This window comes from Vombatus ursinus, unplaced genomic scaffold (genome assembly GCF_900497805.2).
Source record: "Vombatus ursinus unplaced genomic scaffold, bare-nosed wombat genome assembly UNPS02014817.1, whole genome shotgun sequence".
Classification (NCBI taxonomy): Eukaryota; Metazoa; Chordata; class Mammalia; order Diprotodontia; family Vombatidae; genus Vombatus; species Vombatus ursinus.
Genome location: NW_020954595.1, coordinates 4,873,257 through 4,898,711, shown reverse-complemented (window position 1 = coordinate 4,898,711; position 25,455 = coordinate 4,873,257). Strand labels below are relative to the sequence as shown.

General features: G+C 49.4%; 2 protein-coding genes across 4 annotated transcripts in view; one reads left to right on the top strand and one right to left on the bottom strand.

The window, feature by feature from the left end:
* The window catches only part of CHDH (choline dehydrogenase), a 41,083-nt gene extending 33,130 nt beyond the window's left edge, over positions 1 to 7,953 (bottom strand). The window contains exons 1-2 of one of the 2 annotated variants that reach the window (XM_027835852.1): positions 7,883 to 7,933; positions 3,136 to 3,235 (exon numbers count right to left, since the gene is read on the bottom strand). The gene's annotated coding sequence lies outside the window, so the exon portion shown is untranslated. Of the gene's footprint in view, positions 1 to 3,135; positions 3,236 to 7,882 lie in introns of both variants that reach the window. The other variant, XM_027835853.1, reaches the window with a different exon arrangement.
* IL17RB (interleukin 17 receptor B) lies at positions 4,030 to 25,199 on the top strand. 2 transcript variants are annotated; one of them, XM_027835854.1, is made up of 11 exons: positions 4,030 to 4,119; positions 8,420 to 8,444; positions 10,060 to 10,197; positions 10,888 to 11,015; positions 11,660 to 11,786; positions 14,723 to 14,770; positions 16,150 to 16,292; positions 17,172 to 17,240; positions 18,185 to 18,278; positions 18,747 to 18,848; positions 22,039 to 25,199. In XM_027835854.1, the coding sequence occupies exons 1-11, from the start codon at positions 4,039 to 4,041 to the stop codon at positions 22,536 to 22,538; spliced, it is 1,455 nt and encodes a 484-aa protein (XP_027691655.1). In that variant the 5' UTR covers positions 4,030 to 4,038; the 3' UTR covers positions 22,539 to 25,199. The 2 variants fall into 2 exon arrangements, with proteins under 2 accessions (XP_027691655.1, XP_027691656.1); XM_027835855.1 differs by lacking the exons at positions 4,030 to 4,119; positions 8,420 to 8,444; positions 10,060 to 10,197 and adding an exon at positions 10,515 to 10,583 and having other exon boundaries at positions 22,039 to 25,198.
* The last annotated feature ends 256 nt before the right edge of the window (positions 25,200 to 25,455 follow it).

Sequence of the window (25,455 nt, the reverse complement as noted above, 5' to 3'; positions counted from 1 at the left end):
AGCCTTCAGCCCAGTGCTGGCATGGAGGAGGTGATCAATGAAGGGTTGTGGACTGATCTATATCCCCTCTCCACAATAAGAATATAAGCTCTTTGAGGGCAAGGAATTCTTACTTTTGTTGCAGTGCACACAGCAGGGGCTTAATAAATACCTGTTGATTGTCTGAACCCTTCTTGAAGGTCTGCTCTACCTGGCTAGGGGCATCTGAGTTCCTTTGGGATGTGAAGGCCGAATTCTCCTGGCCAACAGCTCTCTGACTGACCCAATTTCTATTCTGAAGAATAGTGACTTGTATATTTGTCCTTGGGTTAAAATTCAACCTCTCCCCCTAATCCCAGTGTGATTGATAAATATTTTCTCCTGGGAATTTGAAAAAATGAAAACTCCTGCTTTCTAAGAAAGATCCAGATAGAGAAGCATTGGGTCCAACCTGCCAAGATGCTCTTGCCAAGACTGAGGGATGCCAACGTCAGGAGACCCTGAAGCCCAAGGCAGAATCCCTGTGAGAGATATGTGGGTGTGGGGGACAGGAAGGACACCAACAGCTCTGGTGGAAAGAGGCAAGTCTGGCCAGTACCGCTGCCTTGGGGCCCTCCCAGGTCAGGCTTTCAATCTCTTATCTTAGGTCCTCAAGTGGTCCTCTTTAAGGCCTTCCTCTCTCCAGTTTGTTTCCCTCCCCAATTCATCCTTCACACCGAGTAGTCATCCTAACGCACAAATAATGCTGTGTTCAAATCCCTCTGCCTATGAAACACACTCCCGTTCGTGACTTCAAGGCTCCCCTCTCCCATAAATCCCATCGAGTTCCTCTCTTCATGAATTTGCCATTGAGGCCAATCTAGACTGCTCTGTGCCCCCATTCTTACCCCACCCTCTTTGGTCCCCGAGTCTTTGTTCATACCACCCATCCTGGCCTGGAACAAAAACATGGTCCCAGAATTTCAGGCCCGTAGGGACCTCAGCAGCTGCCTGACCCATGAAGGCATCTGGAGACAATGAGTGACAAGTGTCATCGAGCTTTTCCCCCAAGCCCTCTACTGAAGAGGGGCTCAGAACCTCTGGAGGCAGGCAGCCCATGGCCCTCTGGGACAGCTCTCCAATTCTTCAGAAGTTTTTGTGAACCCCAGCCTCAATTCGGTTGTTCCTGGTTCTGACCCCTAAGGGCACAGAGGCCTAGATGATCCCTTAGCCCTGACAGCCCTTGGAATCCAGCTAACCACGCCCAGCTCCTTCAGCCAATCCTCAGGTGACAAGGGACGCCAGGCCAGGCCTTTCACCATCCTGACCGTCCTCCTCTGAACCCTCTCCAGCTACTCAAGATCCTTCTCAGAGCCTTGGTGCCCAGAAGCAGGCCCAGGACTTCAGAGGAGGTCAGACCAGGGCTGAGGACAGCAAGGCTAAGACTTCTCTGTTCCTGGGAGCTGTGCCTCTCACTGAAGCCCAAGGCAGAATTCTCTTTCAGCTGACAGCTTCTGCTGACTCAGCTTGCAGTCCACTAAGACCCCGGATCTTTTTTAAGACAAACTGCCGCGTGATCTGGCCTTCACCAACTTGCAGCATGGAAGCTGATTTTTTTTTCAACCCAGGTGCAAGACTGGATCCTTTTGTGAATTTTCAGCCCCATGCTCAACAGCGCCTTTCAAGTCTTTGCGCATCCTGCCTCATCCAGTGGATTGGCTATCCTTTCCAGCTGAGGCCCATCTTCAAATGGAATAAATCTGCTATCTGTGCTGAAGCCCAAAGCCCTGGGCACCTCAATGGAGAGCCCCTGCCAAGGGGACCCTTCACCGTTAACTCTTTGGGCCCAGCCATTCAACATTTTCCAAATCCACACAACTGTCTTCTTGCCTGGCCTGCCACTTTCTGTGGTCTTTGTTCTGTTGCTTTCTTCAAGGATAATGAGATCATTGATAAACCTGGGTAAGCGGTAACGCCCACACTTCCCTGATTGGTCAGGTTAGCGACCTCAGGAAAGGAAATTCGGCCCCTTGGGTAGGTCTGGCCCTTGCTCAAACACTCTGTCGGTTCCATGTTCAATTGCTGTCCTTTACGATCTATCTCTGGGCCCAATGGGCTGGAGCTGGCAGCTCTGCTCCAGTTATTTGGTTGTTTTGAAAATGACGAGATTTTCTCCAGATGTGTTGCACCATTCCCATTTTCCATGATCATTCAAATGTCACTGACTGTCCTCAATCTTGCACTGTTGAAATCTTCCCCATCCTTTAAGCCTCGGGAACCACCATCTCCAGGAAGTCTCCCCTGATACCTCACAGTATTCCAGATGAACCTCACCTCTTTCCTCCAATTCTCACAGCAGTTAGGCAGGACTACTTGGTATATGACTTGTGTGCAAATAAATGACCCCTCCTGGGCCTCAGTTTCCTCATGAACTAAAGAAAGAACCGAACCACAGTCCTGCCTATCTCACAGGGCTCTTGTGAGGGTCAGCGGAGAATGAACTTGGAACCTGGCTCTTCCCTGACTTTGAGGCTCTCCGGGACTGGAGGGAAGCAGGCTCTCCAGTAATGGCTCAAGTAGGAGGTGTCCTTTGGGAGGAGCTATCAAAGTTCATCTCTCTGGGCCTCAGTTTACTCATTTGTAAAGTGAGGAGGGTGGTCCCCTCCAACCCTAGTAATTACACTTCCAAGTTGTATCTGGCTTTAAAACCCTTCCTTGGAGTGCTCACTTAAGCTCTCTCCTCCGACCCTCACAACAACACTCTGACCCTCATTTCAAAGGCACAAATTGTCAGTATCTGAGGCATAACTGATCGGCAGGCCTTCCTAGCTCCAAGTTCAGCTCGATCTCCACTTGGCTACCCAGCCCCCTCCGCCATCCCACGAATGCCAGATTAAGTGTCCCAAAGGCAAACCTTCAACACACATAGGTATCTGTCAATTTAAAAGAATCTCAAAGCAATGTGAATAACTTGGATTTGCAAACACCCTGGGAGTGGGGATGGGGAGGGGAGGGAAGAGTTAGCTCTGGCCTCGAGCCAAGACCGTACCTGCCGGGCCCGGGCTCTGATGGGCACTTTCCAGGACAGTTGGAGACGGTTCTTCATCGCACCCGCCCAGGGGATGATTTATCAATCGCCTGCTCTGTGCCAGGCACTGGGCTAAGCACTTTACGAACCTTATCTCCTGTGATGAGGGCAGGCGACCCGGAAGGCAGGATGGGCCACAAGACTGGCATCGGACTCCCCTCCTCTTCTCTTCCTGTTGCCTGGCCCTGGCTCAGATTACAAGTAGAGAAAGGGCCCAGGTCAGCGAGCCCGGGGGGACATCCGGGAGGCGCTGACCCCGCCAGGCTCCTCTCCTCTCCCTGCCAGGGACCCCCCTACCCCAGACCCCCCCTCCCCCCCCCCCCCCCCCGCCCTCACCACGGTCTCTCGGCCCGCAGGCTCCGTGGGTGCAGCGCTCCTGGCTCCCAGCTGGCCCCTCCTGAGGACAGTCGGGAGGCCGAGCGCGGAGGGGGCGGGCAGGGGGCGGGTCTGGCCCGACTAAACTTTAACGGCTGCGCCCGCGCAGGCGGGCCCCCCCCCCCCCCCCCCCCCCCACCCCAGGGGCCTGGCGAGCACCGCCCCTCCCCCGCCTCCTAGTCCCAGGGAGGAGCAAGGGTGGCCCGCGGGCGGCCGAACGCGCCGTCCCATTACGCCTCCGCGGTCCCCCGCCTCCAGCCGTGGGTTCCAATGCGCCCCCGCAGTTGCTCGTTGCGACCCCACGCAGGGCATGGACTCAGGGCTGCAGGGGCCCTCGGGGGCCGTCGAGTCCTCTCCAGCCGCCCCCCTCATTTTACGTAACAGTAAACTTGAGGTCCAGGAAGGACATGCACACCGGAGCGCGCACCTGGCTGCGAGGTGGGGGGCAGCAGGCGCCAGGAGACGCTCCAGCTCTCCTGCCCCCCCCGCCCCCCCAGCGCAGTCCGGCCCAACCCCGTGGGCGGGGCCTCTGCGGGGCGGGGCCGGGGAGCGGGAGCGATCAAAGCTCCGCAGCCAAGCAGGTAGCCCGCACCAAGCCGGTGCGTCCATCCTCGGAGATGCTGCCAGGGCTGCCCTCCCTCCTGGCCTTGTCCGTGCTGTGGCTGAGCAGCCTCGCCCTCCGGGGCCTCTCAGAGCAGGTAAGCCCCGCTCCCCTGCAGCGCCCGCCTGCCTCTGGGCTGCCCGAGCCCGCAGCGCCTCCGCTCCCACCTCCGAACTCGTGCCTTCCTCCCGGCTCGGGCAGACCCATCCCGCACTCAGCATGCTGTCACCTTTGCAACTGCGAGCGCACCTAAGTCGTTTCTATCACGGAGCGCCGAGCAGAGTCGGACCAGAGAAGTCAAGCCCGTTGTCCGAGGCACACAGCCAGTGTGCCAGGGCAGGGCTTGTCCCGTGCCCATTCCCTCATCCGTCCGTGCCTCCGGCGCCCCCGGCGCCCAGAGTTTGCTGAGCTCCTGGAAGTACCTAAGGGTGGACTGCCCCGAGGGAGAAAACCCGAAGGGGCTTGGTAAGGAAGGAGCCATGAAGACTCACTGGTACAGACGTCGGCAGTGGAGAGCGAGAGCGAGCGCGAGCGCGAGTGAGAGGGACGATCTGGGTCCCAGCCTGCGTTCTGGCTCTCTCCCAGTGTGACAAGCGCCCTCCCTTCCCTGGACCTGGAGAATGCCAGAGTCTACTCGATGGCCCTTAAATGCCCTTCCAGCCCTGAACCCTTGAACTCGGAGCTCCCCAGAGAATGGGTTGGGGGGCTGAAGGGGGCGCACTGCTAGCCACCCCCACCTCTAGTTCTCTTGCCTTTCACCCACAACAGCACAGGGCCCTCAGGATCTTATCGAAGCATCCCGGATTTCAACCTGGGAGAGACCTGAGAGGTTGTCTGGTGGCCTTTTACAGGGGAGGGAGCTGAGGCACAGAAGAGGAACCAGACCCCAGAACGCCAGAAGGGTCGGGCAGGGGTGTGGCCTCCTAGTTTGAATAAAACGCTAGCAGTATTTCCCCTAGCAGGTGATGTGGACACAGGGTAGGCTTCTGCTTGGGTTACCCAGCTGACCTGAGTTCAGATGCCAGGGTCTCAGCTTTCTTTGTAAAGTATGAGGGGAGGTTCACGGTAGAGGCCTTCTGAGGCCCCTTCTAGTCCTGCGTCTGTGGTCCCCCAATCCCAGACCTGACCCATAACCACAATAGCTAGCATTTATGTAACACAGTAAGGCTGATGTGGGTTGTCTCATGGGGTACCATGTACCTGGGAGACCTTGGTCAAGGAATTTCTCTTCTCTGGGCCCAAGTGTCCCCATTTGTAAAAGGAAGAGATTGGACTGGATATCAGGAGAAAGTTTGTACCAAGTAGACTTATCCAGAAGTGGCCTGGGGAGGTGATGGGTTCTGCTTTAAGCGGGGATGTCAGGCTGAGTTGGGCTGCCCATTTGTCAGATGTGATTCAGAGGGGATTCTTGTTCAGGTCTAAGTTCGACTACATTTCTGCCAAAGTGCGCTCGTTCCATGCCAGGGAATGCCCCTAAAATGCCCTTCTCTGCCAGGGGCTTTCCTTCTTCCTTGCCAGAGAATCCCCTTCCCTGAAGCCCCTCCCCGCCAGGTGGGTCTGCTTGGGGTCCCTTCCCAAATTCTGGGACTGTGGGGATCCTATGGTCCCTTCCACCTAGAACAGTCTGTGTTCTGAGGTTCAACTGTCAACGACACCCCACCCCATCCTATCCCACCCAAGCCCTTGAGATGCACTTAGAAGTTTTCTGGGTAGTTACAGGAGGAAAAAGTAGTCAAAAAGCTTTGATGAAGCACCCACGATGTACCAGGCACAAAGGATACAAAGAAAGGCCAAGCCCAGGTCCTCACTTACCAGGAGCTCATCTGGTTGTGGCGGGGACCAGAGTGGTATACCCAACAGCACAATGCAGCCTTAAAACCCAGCCCCCTGCACCCCAAACTTCCCAGACTTGATAATGAAGACCCTCCTGAGCCCTGCAGGATGTCTGTGTTATTTGGGTACAGGGACAGAGGCATGGGGAGATAGCCTGGTAGAGAGAGGGGAGATTTAGTCTGAGGATCTGGGTTTGAATCCTGGGTTTTTCCCTCTGTCTCCCTTCTTGTTGGCTCACTGTTCTCCAGCCCCCCACCCCCCCTTTGTCGGGGGTCTTTCTCAGTTCCCCTCCCAGCCAGCCCCTGGGTGGTGCTCTGGGATTACTTCCCATCTAGGCGGTAGGTATCCTGAACGTATGGAGTCGGGGGCGTGTTGTTTCTGCCTCAGACTGAGCCTCATCCTTGAGAACAGTGGTTGTTTGGGCCTTTCTTTGTGTCTCCAGCACTTAGCGGCACAATGCTTGGCACAAAACAATGACAATAATTCTTCTTCTGATGAGGATAGTTAGCATTTTTCTAGCACCTACTACTGTGTGCCAGGCACTTTGTAAATAGTCTCATCTTTCTGCCAGTCACATAGCGAGCACTTACAAAATGCAGCCTTTGTATTTGAGTAAGTGACCGGTGGCAGGTGGTGAGTCTAGGGAGGTAGGGAGTGGGGCTGTTTCTGTTCCTGTTTTTCTTTCCTGGGCTTTGTAGTTAGAGCTGGCTGCTTCCTGAGAGAAGCCTCACCCCCTGGCACACACATTCTTTCATCCCAGTCTAAGACTCCTTTCTCCTCTATCAGAAGATGTGAGCATTGGGCCTCAAAGGGGCCCACAACGTCTCCAGAGCTGAACGTGTGGCAACATTTCTCTTAAAAAGCTATTCTTGGAAGGCTAACATACCTCAGCCTTTTAAGGGAAGGGTGGATTGAGGTCACTTGGTATAGTGGGATAGGCACTGGGCCAAGGCAGAGGTTAACCAACGTTTGTTAAGGGCTCACTGTGCCAGGGAGGGGACTTCAGAGGTCCCTGAACCCGCTTCTCTCTTTTAGAGAGGAGGAAGCTGCAGGTCACATCTAGTAAATGGCAGAACTAGGATCTGAACCCAGGTCCCCTAACTCCAGATTCATGGCTCTGACCAAGCCTAACCTAATTCCAGTGCTGCATGGTGGGTAACAGCTTCACCGGTTGATGTAACTGGGAATGCTTTAGTTTAGAAATCGGAGGGATGGAAGAGGAGAAACATCCAAGATGCCAAAATAGCTTTAAAAGCTTTTTCTCAAATGCAGATGTTCTCAGCTGAGTGAGAAAGGAGAGAGGCAGGTGATTTTCAGGGTTGGCTGGCATGGTTTTCATTGAGAAGCTATTTACCCCCAGAAAATCTCAGAGGGCCGTGGACGGGCCATTCAGAGGGTGTGGCCAGTCAGGGCTGGGCCACGGATGGACTCCAGGGGAGAGGGGGGGTTTCACTGACAGGATATTCAGTTAAAAGTGAGTTGGGTGGGTGAGAATTTGGGACTCAAATCAACACGCCAGGAGGCCCAGAAAGAGAGCAGTTCGGCTCCATGTCTTTCTCACCCCGGCTTGGAGGTGGCTTTGGAACGAGAGATATGGCTGAGATGAAGCATCTCTGGCAGCCAAGTGTGTCAGGGGGAGGCCAGGGAATGGAGCGGGTGGAGAGGAGGTCATTAGGTCAAGGCAAGTCCTCCCCAGCATGCCATAGCCTTTAAAAAGCTCTTTTCTCCCAACAACCCCAAAATACAAGCAGCTGGGTCACAGGATGCGGGTTCAAGTCTCAGAAGGACAACAGCATTTCAAGGCTGAAAGGGACCTCTGGTCCAGCCCATACCTGTTCTGACTCTGGTGCCTTCTAACTGTGCGGCAGGTCATGGCACCAAAGTCAAAGCCAGAATGAGGCAAACCTGTGTTCTGTGGGCAAGTCACTAAACCCCTCGCTGTCCTCTAAGACCCCCTCCCCCTCCAAGATGATAAGCAGGTGCTGACCTGCATCAGTAGAGGGAGTTTGTTTGCAGGGAGTTCTTACCTCAATGGAATCACAGATCTGATCCTCCGTCTCTCCCCAAGTGCCTGAGGGGCCCCTACCTCCCCTCCAGCGCCATCTGAAAACTGATAACCAATCCTGCCCTTGGCTTTAATTAGTCGCAAGATGTCAAGTGACTCCCAGCTGATTTTGCTAAAATTTGTCATGGGGAAAAACTTAACTTTCCAGTGTAAAAAAAATGTGCTCATTATGAAAGACCCTTTGAGTGCCTGGAAGTCAGGCTGTGATTGAGAGGCAGGAAGTGTGTGGTCTGGCCCCCGTATAAGGCACACTGGAACACTCTGGTAGCTGTGTGAATCTAGGCAGGTTCCTTAACCTCTTGATGCCTCGACTTCCAAGGTCATTCCTAGGACTTGCCTCAGTCTATATAAGCCATTCATCCATTCAACAAACATCCTAAAGGCAGCTGCCATGTGCCAAGTATTGTGTTAAGCAGATCTGGGTCAAAGCAGGGACTACGAGGATTTGTCATTTTATGTGATTGATGCATGGTTTCTTTCTTTCTTTCTTTCCTTGCAGTCTATAAAGTGTTTTCCTGAGATGGGTAAGTACCTAAGTCTGATGAAAATCCTGGCTGTGGTGCATTGAGAGAAACCAGAGTGATTGATCGTGGTCATTAGGGAGCAAAGAGAAATCCCACAACCACGGCACGAGTTTAGGAGCCAATTAAGAGACTGAGTTTCCATCCTGGGATGACTTTCAAAAATCATTTTTCATTAGAAGCTTAATAGCTATCCTCAAAACAACCTGTCAAATACAGAAACCCAGGAAAGCACAGAATGAACAGATTAAAGTCCAAACTCTAGTTTGATTTGCCCAAAGGAAAAAGAAACGTGAACAAAATCATCTCCACAGACTGGTTTGCATCCGGTCCCTTTGTGCTTTTTTTCTTCTTGTAGTCTTCAGATTTTATCGTACCTATTTACGTTCTTATCTTTGCGGACCCTCCTGTGTACATCAGAGTCCTCTGGTTCTCAGCACTCCATGGCCTTTCCCTACTGCTTTGAGTTCTTAATATCTGTCACTGTTTATGCCAAAGCAGTATTCCGTACCATTCACATGCCACTATTTATTCTGCTGGGCCCAGTCACTTGGCATAGAGGGGGGTGGATGCTTTTCTTTTTTGCTTTTTTGTATTTACAGAAGGCTGAGCTAGGATTTTCCAAAGGGCCTTTTCGTCTTTTGTTCATTGTTAATTCATTTCAGTTGAATTCAAAAAACTTATTAATAACAATTGCAAACAGTTATAGAGTACTTTACACATAGTACCTCATTTAATCCTCACAATCACCCTGGGAGGGAGGTGCTATTATTATCCCCATTTTACAGATAAGATAACTGAGGCAGGCAGAAGTGAGGGGCCTTGCCCAGAGTCACCCAGTTAGTAAGTGTCCGAGCCTGGATTTGAGCTCAGATCTTTCAATACTCTTTCCACTGAGCCCCTCGCTGTCACAGGTACATAGATAAATACAGACAGAATAAATTCAAAATAACCCCAAGGTAACTTTAGGTAGGGTAAGAGAGAACATTTATGGGATGTGACAATGCCTGTGTAGAGGGCACTGGCATTGGGGGGATCAGGGTGTGCTTAGGTGGAGCTGTGGACAGGTGAAGTACTGAATTCCCCCTAACAGGACGTCACGGACACAGGTGTATCACAGGGTTTAGAACTGGACGGGGCCTCAGTGGTCATGTGGACCAGCTTCTGCATTTTAGAGATGAGGAAACTGAGGCCAGAGGTGGTCAGATTGCCTGGCTAAGGTCACACAGGAAGTAAGTAGTATTTGGCTGGAATTTCTCCTCTTCATCCCTGTGACCTTAACCAAATCACTTAAACCTCCTGAGTCTCTGTTTCCTTATCTGTGAAAGGGGGATAATTACAAATTTGGAATTTGAAGGGACCTGAGATGATACTGAGTCCAACTCCCTTATTTTACAGATGAGGAAACTGAGGCAAGAAGAGGTTATGTGATTGACAGGTGTCACTCAGCTAGTAAATGTCTAAAGCATGATTAGAACTTGAGTCTTCCTGACTCCAAATCCAGTGCTCTATCCATGGAGCCATCAAACTGCCTCCAGTGATACTTGCACTACCTATAGCACCTTATCGGGCTTTACAGCGCTGTACAAATGTCAGCCTTTCCCGTTGTTATTCCAAGGTCCATCTACAGAGTGGATAGTCAGAAACAAACTGACTCCAGGAGGGTTGCAGACCCTCCGTGTGGATTCTGTTGCCAGCTCCGAGCCCAATTCGGATGCAGTCCTTTTGAACGTAAGCTGGACACTCAAGCAGGATGGTAAGTGTGGGATATAGGGATGGTAGAAGCAAGACCAGCAATGCACTTCTGTGCTGCGTAGACATCTCCAGGGTATTGGGTCTACTGCAATCAGCCAAAGCAAGCCAAAATAAATTTGAAAAAAATACCCCTGGCAACTGGAAAGTTTGTAAGGTTCCAAAAGTGGATGTAAGCAAATGACCTCAGGATTTCTTGTGTCCAATGGCCAGGGTGCCCGGGCTGAGTGCTGAGTCTGCCCTCTGTAGGATAAACCCCACAAGGATCCCATCTCATGGATCCATAATGGTCCTCAGTGCTGGAATGTTATACCTGGTGCCTGGAGCCCAGCTGGGTGCAAAGCCCCCTCCAGCCTATCACCCTCTGAGATGCTCACACCGAACTCTAAGGTGTCCAATGGAGTGGGGGAGGGGGATGCCTTATCTTTGCACATGTCCCATCCATTTTCAGGGCTGTCCCCGGTAAGATTCTCTTCCCTCCACTCAAGTGGTTATCTTCTATGTTCTGATTCATATGGTTTGATTCCCTTGTTACAGTGGAAACTCCTTGAGGGCAGGGACTGTTCTCAGTTTGACTTTATATTCTTGGGGCTTAGCACAGTGTTTGGCACATAGTACACATTTTATAAATGTTGGTTGGTTGTTGATTGGTTGATTTTTCCTTGACGTTCTTCTCTTACCCCGTTGCTACCAGGCAGCATCCAGATGCTAAAGGCCACCAAGATCTGTGTGGATGGAAAAGGCCAATTCTCATCCTACAGCTGTGTGAGATGCAATTACACAGAAGTGTTTCACAGTCAAACCCCACCCCATGGCAGCAAAGTAAGAAGAAACCTCAGAGAGTGTATTTCAGATAACTTGGTCACTTCCAGGGATAACTGCTGGATTCTATGGGTAGCCTCCTCACAAGGGCCTGATTGTGACTTGGGATCTCTCTTATTTATCTGGCTTGGTGCCTCAACCTCAGATAGAACCTGGAAGGTTCAGTAGCTGACATTTCCTCAGTGCTGGCACCCAATCCTTTTACAAGCACATTGACTCACAAGGCTTCTAACTTAGACCAGGTTTTATTTACACAGTAAAAGTTGCAGAAATCACTTTTAATCCCATAAGACTCCCTTCAGGCTTACCCTATCTAGGGCCCCTGTAGAGTCCCTGGGCTTCACAGTTCTCTCTTGAGTGAGGTTTGGTCCTGAGTAAAAGAAGACTCTATCTTCTACACACATGATCTACTCCATATTGCTTCTCCAGTGCTCCACTCCCCATTTTCCGTTGACTTTCCTCTTTGGCTCTGATAAGTTATGGTAGTTCAAGCCATACGTTTTGTTCTGTCCCTTGCAGGATAGATAAAAACTTGACGTGTGACTTGATGACTTTCAGCCACAGATCAGATACTGAAAATCAACGTCCAAAAAAGTTCGTTGAATTTGTGCCTTTCACAGTCATGACTTGTTTTGTTTTTTTAGTGGGAGTTTCATTATGTTGGATTCCCTATAAAGCCAGAAACCCCTTATTTCATCAGAGCCCATAATATCCCACCTGCAAATATGAACGAAGATATTACAGCCATCTCTGTGAAATTCACCTCACCAGGTAAGGGCCTTCTTGGATTCTTCCTTCTTGCATTTGCTTCAGATAGCTTTCATTGTACGTGCAATCCTCAAGCCCAATCATCTATCATAGGCAATCATCTATCTCGATTCAGGCAGTCAGTCAAGCATAATTATGGGCTTACTGTATGGTATAAAAAGGCAAAAACAAGATCCCCGCTCTCAAGAAACTCGGTCTAATGAGAGAAACGACGTGTGGAAGTGATGTAGTTGTTCTTCAGGAATACTTGTGCTTCAGGAAAATTGCTGGGTTCATTTTTTAAATAAGTTTTTATTAGCCTCCTTTGTTTTTAAATGTCCCTCTGTATCTCTTGCTCCCCTCCCCCTCCCCAAAGCATCTCATACAACAGATTTTTTTTGTTTTAGAAAAAGAAAAAAATCAGCAAAACCAATCAGTACATGAAATAAAACCACCAGGCAATGTATACAGTGTTCCACACCCGTGGGCACTCCCTCTACAGACACACAAAAAGGAGTTGGGGGAGGGGGCTTCTCATATCTCATGGCTCATGCCAACCTGCCGAGCATTTCAGTCCATCTTCTAGGAGAGCTACGAAAAACTTCTCAGTTTCACCGAAGCCCCTCCCGTTCTCTGTTCCTCTGTCTCAGAGCTAGAAGTGGCCTCCTTTCTTCCTAAGATGAATCCCTCCACTTCACCCCTTCCCATGTCTCTTGGGACTTTGCTGCAGTAAGTACCCCGTCTCTCTCTGGCCTCCTCGAGCTGGCGTTGTCCACTGTCTCTTTCCCTCTGGTTACAGCCAGGTCCAGGTTTCCCTAATTTGCCATCCCTCCCCTCCTTCCCTTTGTGGTGAAACTTGGGCTTGCTGACTCCCTTCTCCTGGCGTGTCCCCACCACCAAATTCAATATGCATTTATCATGGTGGCAGGGACAGAAAGACAAATGAAAAATCTTTTTGTCCTCAAGGACTCCACCTTCCCAGGGGCCCTCACTGTCACCAGTGGCCTCTCCACTGCTGTTCTTGACTCTAGTTCACCCCGGGGCTGGCTGCTAGAACTCACCTGCTTCATCCATAGGTCTGGCCATGTCAGATCTCTGTATGAAATCTTCAGCTGTTTAGCTAAAGCTGCTCTATCATCTTAGTAACGACGATAATAATAATAATAACAATAATAGCTGGCAATATGTGCCAGGGACTATGCTAAGTGCTTTATAATTATCTCATTGAACCCTCACAACATCTCCGGGAGGTCAGTGCTATGATTCTCCCCATTTCACAGATGAGGAAACTGAGGCGGAGGTTAAGTGACTTGCCCAGGGTCACACCGCTCAGGATTTGGCCTGGGGTCTTCCTGATTGCAGACCCAGAACTCTATCCACTGTACCACCTAGCTGCCCCCTACCTTTGCCTCCATCTTGTCTCCGTCTACCTTGCCAGCTTCAGGTAATTCCACTCCTTGGTTCATGCTCTATGTTCCAGCAAAACTTGACTCCTCGTGGTCCCCCAGGAATACCCAGAAGTGCCCTGCCTTTGCTCATGCTGCGCCATATTCCTGGAATGCCCTGCCTTCTTTTACTCTCCCCAGTCTGCCTGTGTCAACTCTTTCCCATCCCTCAAAGCCTGGCCTAAATACCACTTCCTTCACAAGGCCACAAGCGATTGGCTTCCTTCTGCAGCCCCACCAGCACCTCAGCTAGGGAGTTTTCTTATATCTCTGTGATGGATGGCAAAATGTCAGCCTCTTGAGGGCAGGGGCTGGTTTTCATTTTTTCTTTATGTCCCCAGTGCCTAGCATAATGCCTGTACAGCCTTAAGAAATCTGATGGGGGGGGGGGTAGCTACATGGTGCAGTGGATAGAGACCAGCCCTGAAGTCAGGAGGACCTGAGTTCAAATCTGGCTTCAGACCAAACACTTGGCACTTACTAGCTGTGTGACCCTAGGCAAGTCACTTAAACCCAACTGCCAAAAACAAAACAAAACAAAAAAAAACTGATGGGGTCATGCTGGCCAAGAGGATTATTATGTAGTTTGGCTATTTGTGTCCATCAGTTCCCCTGATAGCTCCATGAGGGCCGGCTAAGGTGGTCAGTATGCCCCCCTCCACACACACACACACACACCCAGTATGCAGCTCCGACCACAAGAGATAATTAAGAAATGTTTCTCAGATTGAAATGTTGACCCTCAGGTGTATCTGTCAGCAAGCATTTCCTAAGCTTCTACCGTGTGCCAGGTGCATGATGGTGGACAAAAAGAAGAGTGAAGCAGCTCCTCACCTAAGTGGCTTAGAATCTTTTAGGGAAAACAATCAGTATAGTCTATAGAAATGAAGCCTATGGCCTGGGGCTACCTGGAGAACACAGGGCTCAAGTGAATTGGATCCTGGAGCCTTGATCCTCCATTCTCCCTCCCCTGCCCTGCAGATGGACTTGCCCTCCCCACCTGAGTAGAAATAAGCCAGGGGTGCCTGAGAAGAGAACGGCTGGGTCATTCTCATGGAGGAATTGAGAGCCAAGGCAGAGGATTTCCATTGCCCCATGTTTGAGGCAGGATCCTGGCCAGGATGGTCTCACAGTCTGTGGGATGACAGCCAGCTTTAAGTTGTCCTGGAACCACAGGAAACCTCATTTGGAAATGACCGATGGCCTGCCTGCATGCTGGGATCCCGCCCTTCTCCTGGGACCCGGAGCTGTTTATATTCTAGGCTTCTGATTTGCATGGCACCACGGCCATCACTCAGGGCAGCACATTAATCTCCTTCCTTGGTTTGGTGTTAAAATTTAACTGCTGCATTTAAATTCAGTGGCCTGGCTCTGGGCTTTATCTGCGGGGCTGTGTCATTATGGGGCATCATCAGATCAGTCGTGTGTATGTTAGGGGAGAGAGGGGGAGGATGAGGAAGAGGGAGAAATGAGCTTTTGGCTAAAATGTAATAACATTTTATTTCACCTTCTTAGACTGCCAAGACCCAATGATGAAATATACAAAAAAGTGTCGAGAATATGGTGAGTGAGGGGCTTCTGGAGAAGGTGGCACATTGGAGACCCGAGTTCAGATCTGACCTCGGATCCTTACTAGCTGTGGGACCCTGGGCCAGTCACTTAATCTGTCTGCCTCAGTTTCACTATCTGTAAAATGAAGGGGTTGATTAGATGGCCAATGTCTCCTTTCAGCCGTGGACATTTACTAACTGCGGGACCCTGGGCAAGTCACGTAACCTCTCCTGCCTCAGTTTGCCCATCTGTAGAATGGGGATCATAACAAAAGAGACATTTATAACGTGCTCAGCCAACCTTAAAGCACTGTATAAATGCTAGCCATTTCATCCTGAGCCTCAGTTTTCTCCCCTGTAAAAGGGGGATAAGCCTGCTGTAATCCACTCTCATGGGGCTGTTGTGAGCCAAGTTCTTGTAGAACCTTTGTGGGCCCTAGAAATGGGAGTGATTCCTAAGGCATCTACCTGGTTCTGAGCCTAAGACCAGATTCTTAGTTCTGCGGACACTAGGCAGCCTGAACTAATGTGACCACACCCTTCAGGTTCCCAGAAGTGAACCATGGACTTGATTTGCATATCATGTGAATAAAGCCTCAGGTGATGCTTACAGTGCAGAGCCTGTGCCAGGGGAGGTTTGGGGTTCTTGGTGTTCCCTCATGGACACAGTGTCCACTCAGCAAGCTAGACAGGGTCAGGCTGGCAGGGTGACTCTGGCCACATTCCTTAATCTCTCTGTGCCCTGAAAATTCCAACACAACAGCCTGCTGCCACCTCTTCCTCCTATGTGTATTGTGGGAAGGAAAGAGATGCGGAACCAGGTTCCAAAGTACAGTGGAAGGAGCTCTGAGTTCGGACTCACATGACCTGGGTTTGAATCCTGATTCTGCTCCTTACTACCTCCATAACACAAGGGCACGCTCCTTCCCTTCTCTGGGCCTTAGTTTCCTCCCCTGTAATATCAGGTGGTTAGACCAGACAGTCTTTGAGGACTCTTCCATGTCTTTATGAGCTGATGACTCCCCCTCCCTCCCCCCCCACCGTGTGAAAGCCACTGTAGGGAAGAATGACCTTTGGTCCCTTCGATCACAGAAACTTCGAAATGGAAGGTGTCCCTAGAGATGCTCCTGACAAACCCATTTCTTTTACTAAGGAGAAAGCAGGCAAGTAACTTGCCCATCCAGGAGAGTGGATGAGGTGGGTCTTGGGGGAGCCAATGCCTCTTCCAGTGTGCTGGGCTACTTTCTGGGGCAGTTAGAACTTCTCCTGGGAAACAGTGATGGCTTGATCCCAGAGCCTTTGAGTACGGGTGCTCACCTCCATGGAGGGAGGTGAGCTTCATGAGGGCAGAGTTGGTAACCTCACCCTTTCCCATCTTGGAATAATCCACAGGGAGTCTGTGGACCCCAAACATCACCGCATGTCAGAAGGAGAAGAGTGTGGAGGTGAATTTTAGCACCAGCAGCCTTGGGTTCAAATACCTAGTCCTGATTGAGAATGATGATGACGTCCTAGGGAACAGTGACATTCTGGAGGTACTGTCTTCACTTCTCCCCAGGCTCGGCCCTTTCCCCTTTGTAGCATCTCCTCCTTATTTATCCCAGGAAAGGGAGAAGGCCAGGCCTGGAGAAGCTGGACAGGGTCCAAGGCTGGGTGTCTTAATTGGTTATGTTTTGTTGAAGGCTTTTGTTTCCTAAGCCACAATCACTTTCCTGAATGCTTTCTTGGAACAAGGACAAACGATTGAGTAAAAGCAACCGACTATTTATCAGCATAGGAAACTCTGACTTCATAATCCTTTTGACAGAGGGCAGAGAAGCGTGTTTTATTGTCCATTCTCTAGGACCAAGATTAATCATTAAAACTGGGTTGAGTTCATCCCTTCCTTTACATCATGCTATTGTTCTCCTGGTTCTGCTTTTTTCACTTCATAGTTTTTATGTCTTCCATGTTTCTCTGAATTCTTCCATTTCTTGGTTCCTGAGGTACAATGATATTCCAGTTTTCTCACATCTCACTTGCTTCAGTCAGATACCCATCACTGGGTACCTAACTTTGTTCCTGATCTATTTACTACCCCAGACAGTCTGAGTCCGTTTTGGTTAGATGGGGGCACTTAAAATATTCTTATTGAAACTTCTGTCTATAAGTGGCTAAGTAACACAGTGCCAGGCACAGCGTAGGCAGGTGATCTGACTTCTCAGAAGGACTCATGATGGACCAAATGATTACCGGGGTCTGCCTCAGGAAGGCTCCTTGTGCCAACAGTGTGCTGGGTATCCCTGGTCTAGGTGCTGTGGTCGATGAGGTGTGATTGGGGGGTTAGCAGCAGAAGTGATCATTGAAAGGCATGGCTTTCTCCCTCCTCATAGCCCCTTAATGTCCCATGTAACTGTGGTCCTTCTTCCCATTAGCTGAACCAGAGCAGGGCTTCTGTGATCATCCCAGTGACGGCGGAGAAAGGGAAAGGGGCCCTGGTTCAGGTAACTGACCCTTCACTGAGTTGTTTCCCACCCTCCTCCCCTATACCTTGGTTTCCAGTGAATTCCTCTGCAGACAGCATTCATCCCACGCTCCCTTTCTTACCCAGATCACCTTTTGTGTTCCATTGTGAAGTACATTTGTCCAGCTGTTTGGTTGCTGTCCACCTAAATGGGTGGGGAAGGCTGATGGCCCATGCCGTGGTCCACCTCTCTAGCATGAGGGGCTGTACCAGCTCCCTGGTGGGGTCGGCAAAGCTGCAGGCTTTGTTTGTGAATGTGAGAGGCTGGAGTGTGTGACACACTGGGGTCCAGCTCCATGTCTTGATACCCTGCCCATTCACTGGGGGAGGGGAGGTCCCCAGGGTGAAAAACAACCTGTAATCCAACAGGGACTCAGGCAGTTGGAGAATTCCTAAGTGTCAGACCACTCATTTCTGTGTCCTGGGGCGGGTCCCTTAGCTTCCTAACTTTTTCTGAAAACTACTTTGCACCTTGATTGCTCAAACAGAAGGTGATCTGGAGGAGCTCCCTCCCATCAGCCCCTTGTCCTAAAAGGGAGTGAAGTCTCATTGTCCCAGGACAGCTCAGAAGCAGATACAATGGACTGTGACACTCAGCTCCTTTAGTGAGATATTCTGCCCAAGTACTGTAATCCATCTTTTAATAGATAAAAAACTCAGATACCATGGATGGACAAAGCCATTTTGATTTTTAGCATCTTTCCAGGGTTGACTCCCCAGCCCTAGAGGGATATGGATTCTCAGAGAAAAATTGGGAGAAACGTGAAGGCACAGTGCTGGCCACATTAAAGGAGAGGTCTTACCCTGTTTTGCCGCTGCACCCTAAAAACCATGGGTGAGGGGCCAGTGGATGGGATGCAGGGAAGGGTGGAACGTGGCCCAAATATCCAGAAACAAATACACAAACCTGATTTTTTTTCTCAGATAATTCCTTATTTCCCTACCTGCAACAATGACTGCATACGACGCAGAGGAGCTATAGTCAGCTGTCCAGAAATCATCAATCCAGTAAGCGTGAGTAAGTGTGCAAATATCAGTTTTCCCAGGTCCTTGTGGCATGATTGAGCAATGCTTTTTGACTTCAAATCACAATTCCTTCACCAGGCTAGAGTAGAGCATCCTTTATAAAAGAAGGGGCTCGGTGAGCTATCCAATCCTTCTGGCTCCAGCCGTCTGCATCCCTGGCCTTGGAGCACTTAGTGTCTAATTAGAGCTGAGAGGCATCCTGGTAGGGAGGGATGGACTGAGAAGGAAGGGTGGTCTCCGTCTTGTTCTATTTGCTTCTCCTGGGTCTTCTGGCCCAAATGGGAACTGATGAGCTCCTACGAGCACCATTCAGATCCGAGAGTGACGCTGCTTCTCAGAAAGGCCCCCTGGTCTTTCCTCTGGTGAGAGGGAGATTCTGTCCTGGGTGTGCAGCAGGGGAAGAGGGAGTATAAGATAAGCCATATTTACACTCAACCGTGGTTCTGCTTTTTCTTGTTAGACAGAAGTCAACCACGGACACGTCAGATGTTCCTCATCCTCCCTCCTCTGAGTGTGGCCATGTGGGCGCTAGGAGTTGGACTGTATCTTTTGTGGAGGCATGGTGAGGGCCCAAACTCACAGGTTTATAGATTGGTATCTGAGCTTAAAATACACATCCCCTTTGTGACCTGGGAGCAGCAGCTGAAATGGGATGGGATCAGCACGGACCGCGGGCTCAAGAGATCACAGCTTGAGTCCCCACCCTGCCACGCACCGGTTCTGTCACCTTGGGCAGAACCTCGGGCAGGCCCTTTAACCTGTCTGTCTCTCAATCTGTATGAAATGGGTTTGACGGGTCAGCAGTGAATTCAGGTGGCCATGGCGATGAAAGTGTTTCTTAAAAATGAGAAGGGGGAGATACTAGTGGAACATTATTGTTCTGCGCTTTCTTACGGGCCAGAAGGTGGCGGCATCTCTCCACCTTCCTCCATCCGAGTAACCCCCTTATCAGAATAATTCCCAGAGCTCGGGGTGATGAGATTCTACCATCCATATTACAGAAGTACGCAGGAGAAAGGACCATGGGCCAGACACCATTCTTTTACTGGAATAACTTCACGGATTAAGAACCCTTTACTGAGAGCAGAACCAGGAGAATGTCGTACACACCAACAGCCACGTTGTGCGATGACCGACGTTTATAGACTTAGCCCTTCACTCAAAGATCCTTGAGCAATCAACACGTAACCTCCCAAAAGCTGAGGACCATCATTACATACAAAACTGTTGCCCCTCCAATTGCCTGGACACAAACAACATTTTTTAAAGCTGTTACCATACAAATACTCATCATTTCAACCCTCTGCAATGAAAAGCTCCCAGAATGGAGACTGAGCAGAAAGAATCAGACCCCCCTAGGAAGAGGATGGAGCACCTATCACCGTCATTCTCCCATCTGCTAACAGAACTGTACTGATGGTGCTTTTGAGGAACCTCCAGAAGAGGAACTTGTGTCTCAGAACTTTGATTCAGTTGCCAGAAGCTGTTGTTTTATTCACCTGTGGAAAGGGAAGAGGTGCCATGGACCAGTGGCAGCCGTGGCCATTCCGGTCACTCAGCTCAAAGTCCAGAAGGAAAGGATAGTATGAGTTCTGCCTCCTGCAGAAGGCCGACCTCGGTTCTGATCGTGTTCCAGGATGGGTCTGTAGTTTCTGTGGCTCTGATTCGGTGGCCCAGCCGTAATTATTTCCCATTGATGAATGAGTCACATTTCCCAAGTGGAATAACCCCCCATCTTCCAGAGATACTTCTGATGTTGGGAATAAAACTAGCACTCCCACCCACGCTTACTCATATACCTGGCAACCAACACCTATGTCTGACTTCTTTATTTTGCAACCTACAGTAACCCTCATGATCATTTCTAAAATGACCAACCAGGGATGTGTGTGGTAAGTGGGGAAGCTTGCGAGTGACATTTTGGGTAATGCTGCTGATTATCAGATGCCTAAAAGAACAATCCAGCTGTCAAGGGCCAGGGAGGAGATCGGCAGTCTTTTCCAGCACTAACATTCTCAGCAAGGATGAATGAATTCTATGACTTCGCGATGATGGCATTTGGGTAGTTCGCTTGCATTTCGTGGAGGGAGACGCTCTCACGTGGTATTTGGCATACTGATGAATTGACACTTAAGCATGTATATTCAGTCATAATTCCTCATAGGCTCCAAGTGTAGGTAGGAAATGTATAAATACAAGACAAAAAAAAAAAAAGGAACAGTCTGCTTCGATCTGCATTCAGACTCTGGATGTGGACAGCATTTTCCAGCATGAGGCCTTTGGAGATGTCTCAGATCCTTGCATTGCTGAGAAGGGCTAAGTCTATAAACGTCGGTCATCGCACAACGTGGCTGTTGGTGTGTACGACATTCTCCTGGTTCTGCTCTCAGTAAAGGGTTCTTAATCCGTGAAGTTATTCCAGTAAAAGAATGGTGTCTGGCCCATGGTCCTTTCTCCTGCGTACTTCTGTAATATGGATGGTAGAATCTCATCACCCGGAGCTCTGGGAATTATTCTGATGAGGGGGTTACTCGGATGGAGGAAGGTGGAGAGATGCCGCCACCTTCTGGCCCGTGATGGGATGACCACCAACCCTTGAGCTTTTGACAGCCACTTGGCCCACCTTTGGCCTGATGTGGGGACTCTTTAGGTCAACGCCCTGTTTTTGTCCAGGGTGACCCCAACCATCCAAAATCAGCACCTCTGACTCCAAACCTGGCATTGGCCCTTCCCTGTATGCTGTATCTCTCTTCATGTTCAGACCCTTTAAAAAGGGAAGTGAGGAAGATAAAAATGCCACGTTTCAACCAGAACCTCAGCTTGAATTTAATTCTTCCATAAATTAAGTCAGTTAAGTTTGTTGCTATTTAAATTGGTCCAAAATGAGTTAGAATGTTACCTTATTTTAGACTCTGAAACTGGCTGATCCTTCTGTGTGTATATATGCTAGCAAGAATAGAATACTATTTTCTTTATGACTGGCTCCCACCTAGATTCCGTCCTGTCTACTAAAAAAATTTTTTTGGAGACCTCGGCTAAAAAGTCCCTCTCACCTGATCCCAGAAGCAGCTTTTAGGTCAATATTAATGTTAGCTATATTGTTCCCTTCATCATATATTTGGTGGAATCCAGATAGAAATGATCCTGACGCAAGTTAGGAATCCAGTTACAATTCTTTTTTGTTTTAATATGTGGCAGACTTGCACAGGTGAATAAAACAACAGCTTCTGGCAACTGAATCAAAGTTCTGAGACACAAGTTCCTCTTCTGGAGGTTCCTCAAAAGCACCATCAGTACAGTTCTGTTAGCAGATGGGAGAATGACGGTGATAGGTGCTCCATCCTCTTCCTAGGGGGGTCTGATTCTTTCTGCTCAGTCTCCATTCTGGGAGCTTTTCATTGCAGAGGGTTGAAATGATGAGTATTTGTATGGTAACAGCTTTAAAAAATGTTGTTTGTGTCCAGGCAATTGGAGGGGCAACAGTTTTGTACGTAATGATGGTCCTCAGCTTTTGGGAGGTTACGTGTTGATTGCTCAAGGATCTTTGAGATGCATTTACAGCATCTGTTAGTTTGTGAAAAATAAAGGTGAGCCCCTTAGGTGAGGAAGAGGCATGGCAGAAGGGCCAGGCTATGACCTTACCCCAACCTTGTGAAGCAGGTGCAGAGCCCGTGATGAAGTCATCTTCCTAGCACCCTGCTTCTATCCACATCTCCCAGCTCATGAGTGTATTATTTGTATTCTGTTCACAGAAAAGGTCAAGAAGATTCTTCTCCATGCGCCCACGCTCCTTCCACCCATTAAGGTGCTCCTGGTCTACCACCCCCAAGCCTGCTTCTATCACACTGTCTGTGATTTTGCTGAGTACTTGCAGGATCACTGCAGAAGTGACGTTATCCTTGACCAGTGGCAGAAGAGGAAAATAGCAGAAATGGGCCTCGTCTTGTGGCTCACGACCCAGAAGAAGGAGGCAGACAGAGTCGTGTTCCTCTTCTCCAGCCAGGCGGACACATGTGACAGCTCCTGTAAGCCTAGTGCGGGCAGGCACAGAGAGAGCTCCCAAGACCTCTTCACTCTTGCATTTAACCTTTTCTGTAGCGACCTGAAAAGCCAGGCCTCCCTGGCCAAGTACCTGGTCGTCTCGCTTGGAGAGGCTGCCTTGGCAGAGGGACACAGCGCCCTCAGTGTTTGCCCCAGGTACCAGCTCATGAAGGACGCCAACCCCTTCTGTAAAGACCTCCTCGCCATCTAGCCCCGGCGACCTGCTCACAGCCCTGCTAATTATCCTCGAAAGGGTCCAGGAAGGACAGAGCAACTTCAGGAAGCAAAGGGGAAAAGCGTTCAAGGGCTTCTCTTGGGGCCACACGAACACTAAGTGAAACAGAACCCTTGCTCAGTAACACCTCGGCCCTTTGAATGTGTGGTCAGCTTCTGGGGGGTGGGGGGTGGGGGTGCGCTGGGAAACTGGGAAGGGGAGGAAGGTTAACATTTAGGGCTCTGTGGGTCAGGTTCCGGGCCACGTATTTTTAGCCACAGAAGCATTTGCTAATAAGCATGTCAAACTTCTCTCTGCTGACCTCACAACTGAGAAGTTAACTATTTTTGCTCCTTTTCACAAATGTACATAAAGAGTGACTGATAACGTCAACATAACACCTGCTACATGCAAAACACCATGGGGGGGGCGGGATGAGGGAATATCATGGCCTTGAAAGTCAGGTTAAGAAACCAATCAAAGGATAATCTGCAGTTAGACAAAATAACAACATCATTCACTTGGAAGAACAAAAGGTCTAGAATCTCAAGGGAAATGATTTTTTTATAACACTGGAATAAAACTGGAGAATAAATTGGAATAAAAGGGGATTAACCCTTCTAGATCTCTAATTATAGTACATAAAGGAGTAGAACAGCAGATCACAACAGCCTAGACAAGATGCAATCAGACACAATGGGACCTAAACTATGCCCTGGGTTCAGAAAACTGAGAATATAAATTACTTGGGGGAAGAACTTCCTATTTGACAAGAACTGCTGAAAAACTAGAAAGTCATCTGAAAGTAAATGGGCTCAGATCATTGACTTCCACCATATACCACAATATGCTCAAAAGAGATAAAGAACCTTAATATTTAGATATTAAATTCCCACCATGAAAACACTGGAAAAGAACCAGATTAGGTACCTTTCATTGGCTATGAGAAGAGTTCTTAACTAAACAAAGGATAGAAATCATCACAAAAGATAAAACAGACCATTGTGATGACATAAAGTGTAAGGTTCTTGCATTAACAACTAGGAAGCTGTGATCTGGGGGAAAAAATCCTTTTAAATGAGCTAGCTCTGATACAGGTCTGACATCCAAGATCTATAGGAAACTAATCCAAATGTATAGTCAAAGGAAAGGAATAAACAGTTCTCTAAAGAATTGTAACTTATTAACTACCACACGAAAGACTGCTGCAAACCAGTCATAATAAAGGAAATCAAAACCACTCTCAGGTTTCCCCTGCACCCAGAAAACTGGCAAAAATTAACTTTAAATTGGTCCCACCTCTCTGAAGTGCGAGTGGGGACACTGCTAAGAGGGTAACTCGAGGGTCTATCCCCGAGTGAGCTCGAGATGCAGCCGCTGGGCACGGTCCGCAGGGATCAAAGACATGAAGTCCCATGGCCATGGAAGCATTCACCAAGATGACTGGGGAGCTCATAAAGTGCTGAAACATGGCTACGCCCTAAGAATTCTGAGAAGCGCAGAAGACTCACACGGGCTGCTACAGAGTGGAGGATGGAGAACCTGACAAACAGCACAGAGCAATGGGAACAGAGAGCACAACAGTGACAAAACCCGGACCCTCTGCAGCTGTCCTTCCAAGCTGGGTCCCAAAGAAGTGAGGGGCTGGTGAGATTTGTCCAGCTCTTGGCTTATTCTTTACTTCTTATATTTGGACCTCTGGGTATGAGAGCAGGGAAGGATACATTCAGGAATGGAGAGGTTTTAAAGGGATCAATAAAGCATTTTATTTTCATTTTTAACTTAAATACAAAAAGACATTTTTTTTTTAAGAGGGAAAAGAAAGGCTCCACAGTCGTAGCTGGACCTGACTCATTTGGCCAAGGAGCAAACCCAAAGGAGGGGATATAATAAATAAATAAGTAATGTTTTCCAGCTTTAAGCCTTCCCAGATCTCTCCTAACTCCCTTTATGATCATCCCCACTCTATCTACACAGAGCTCGTTTGTCCATAGTTGTCTGTGGTCTCTGCCAGTAGACTGGGAGCTCCCTGAGGGCAGGGGCTGTCTTTTACCTTTCTGTATCCCCAGCACTTAGCACAGTGCGTGGCAAAGAGCACGAGGTTAGTAAATGTTGACTGACTGACATTATTTCTGCCACGGCCACCACGCTGAAGTCACTGGATACTAAGGAAAACGTTGCCTCGGTTTGCAGGATCCCGCCACTCTTTCTAGAATGCTAACTTTGGCCCTCCGCAGGTCTCAGGTAGCTCAGAGCAGATGGTCTGCCTACAATGAGGAGTGCTCCAAGGTGACACCAAAGGGGGTCCTCTGTGTGTCAGTCCCAGGGCTGCCCATTTCTTCACGTGATTCTCCAAAGAGGTTCTTGGCGAGTCATGCTCCATACACAGCAGCGTCTTCATCTTCTGAGTTCATTCATGATGAGAATGTCAACGTGTCGCTTGTACCAATCTTGCAGCCACTTGGTATTGGATGAATGAGTGAATGAAGAAAACATTTACTGAGTGCTTACTGTGTGCCCAGTACTGTGATAAGTGCTGGGACAGAGAGAAAAACTAGAATCTTAGCGCAGGAAGGGGTCTTGGCAGCCACGTGGCACAACCCACCCCGGGCTCTCCTTAATAACACACAGGATAAGGCCCCCAGATGCCCAAGGAGGACCTTCCTTCCGCCTAGGGACAGACAACTCAGTGCTCTTGTGCTCAGTGGGGACGGCTTTTCTGTGGCTTCCTCCTGGAGTGGGCACCTCTGAGGGGGGCTTCCTCCCACTCAGTGGGCAGCAGATGAACTTCCCAGAGCTTGGGCTCCCTGGACCACGCCTCTGAGAGTCCATAGCCATAGCTAAGCCATGACAAAGCATGCAGGCAGAGCTCCTGGGGCATGGCAGGAGTTTGGTTCCCTTTTCTTTCACATTA

Coding starts and splice junctions, on each gene's coding strand:
- IL17RB (XM_027835854.1), top strand. CDS start 4,039: ATGCTGCCAGGGCTGCCCTCCCTCCTGGCCTTGTCCGTGCTGTGGCTG. Junction 10,198..10,887: donor CTGGACACTCAAGCAGGATG/GTAAGTGTGGGA, acceptor CGTTGCTACCAG/GCAGCATCCAGATGCTAAAG. Junction 17,241..18,184: donor GGAAAGGGGCCCTGGTTCAG/GTAACTGACCCT, acceptor TTTTTTTCTCAG/ATAATTCCTTATTTCCCTAC.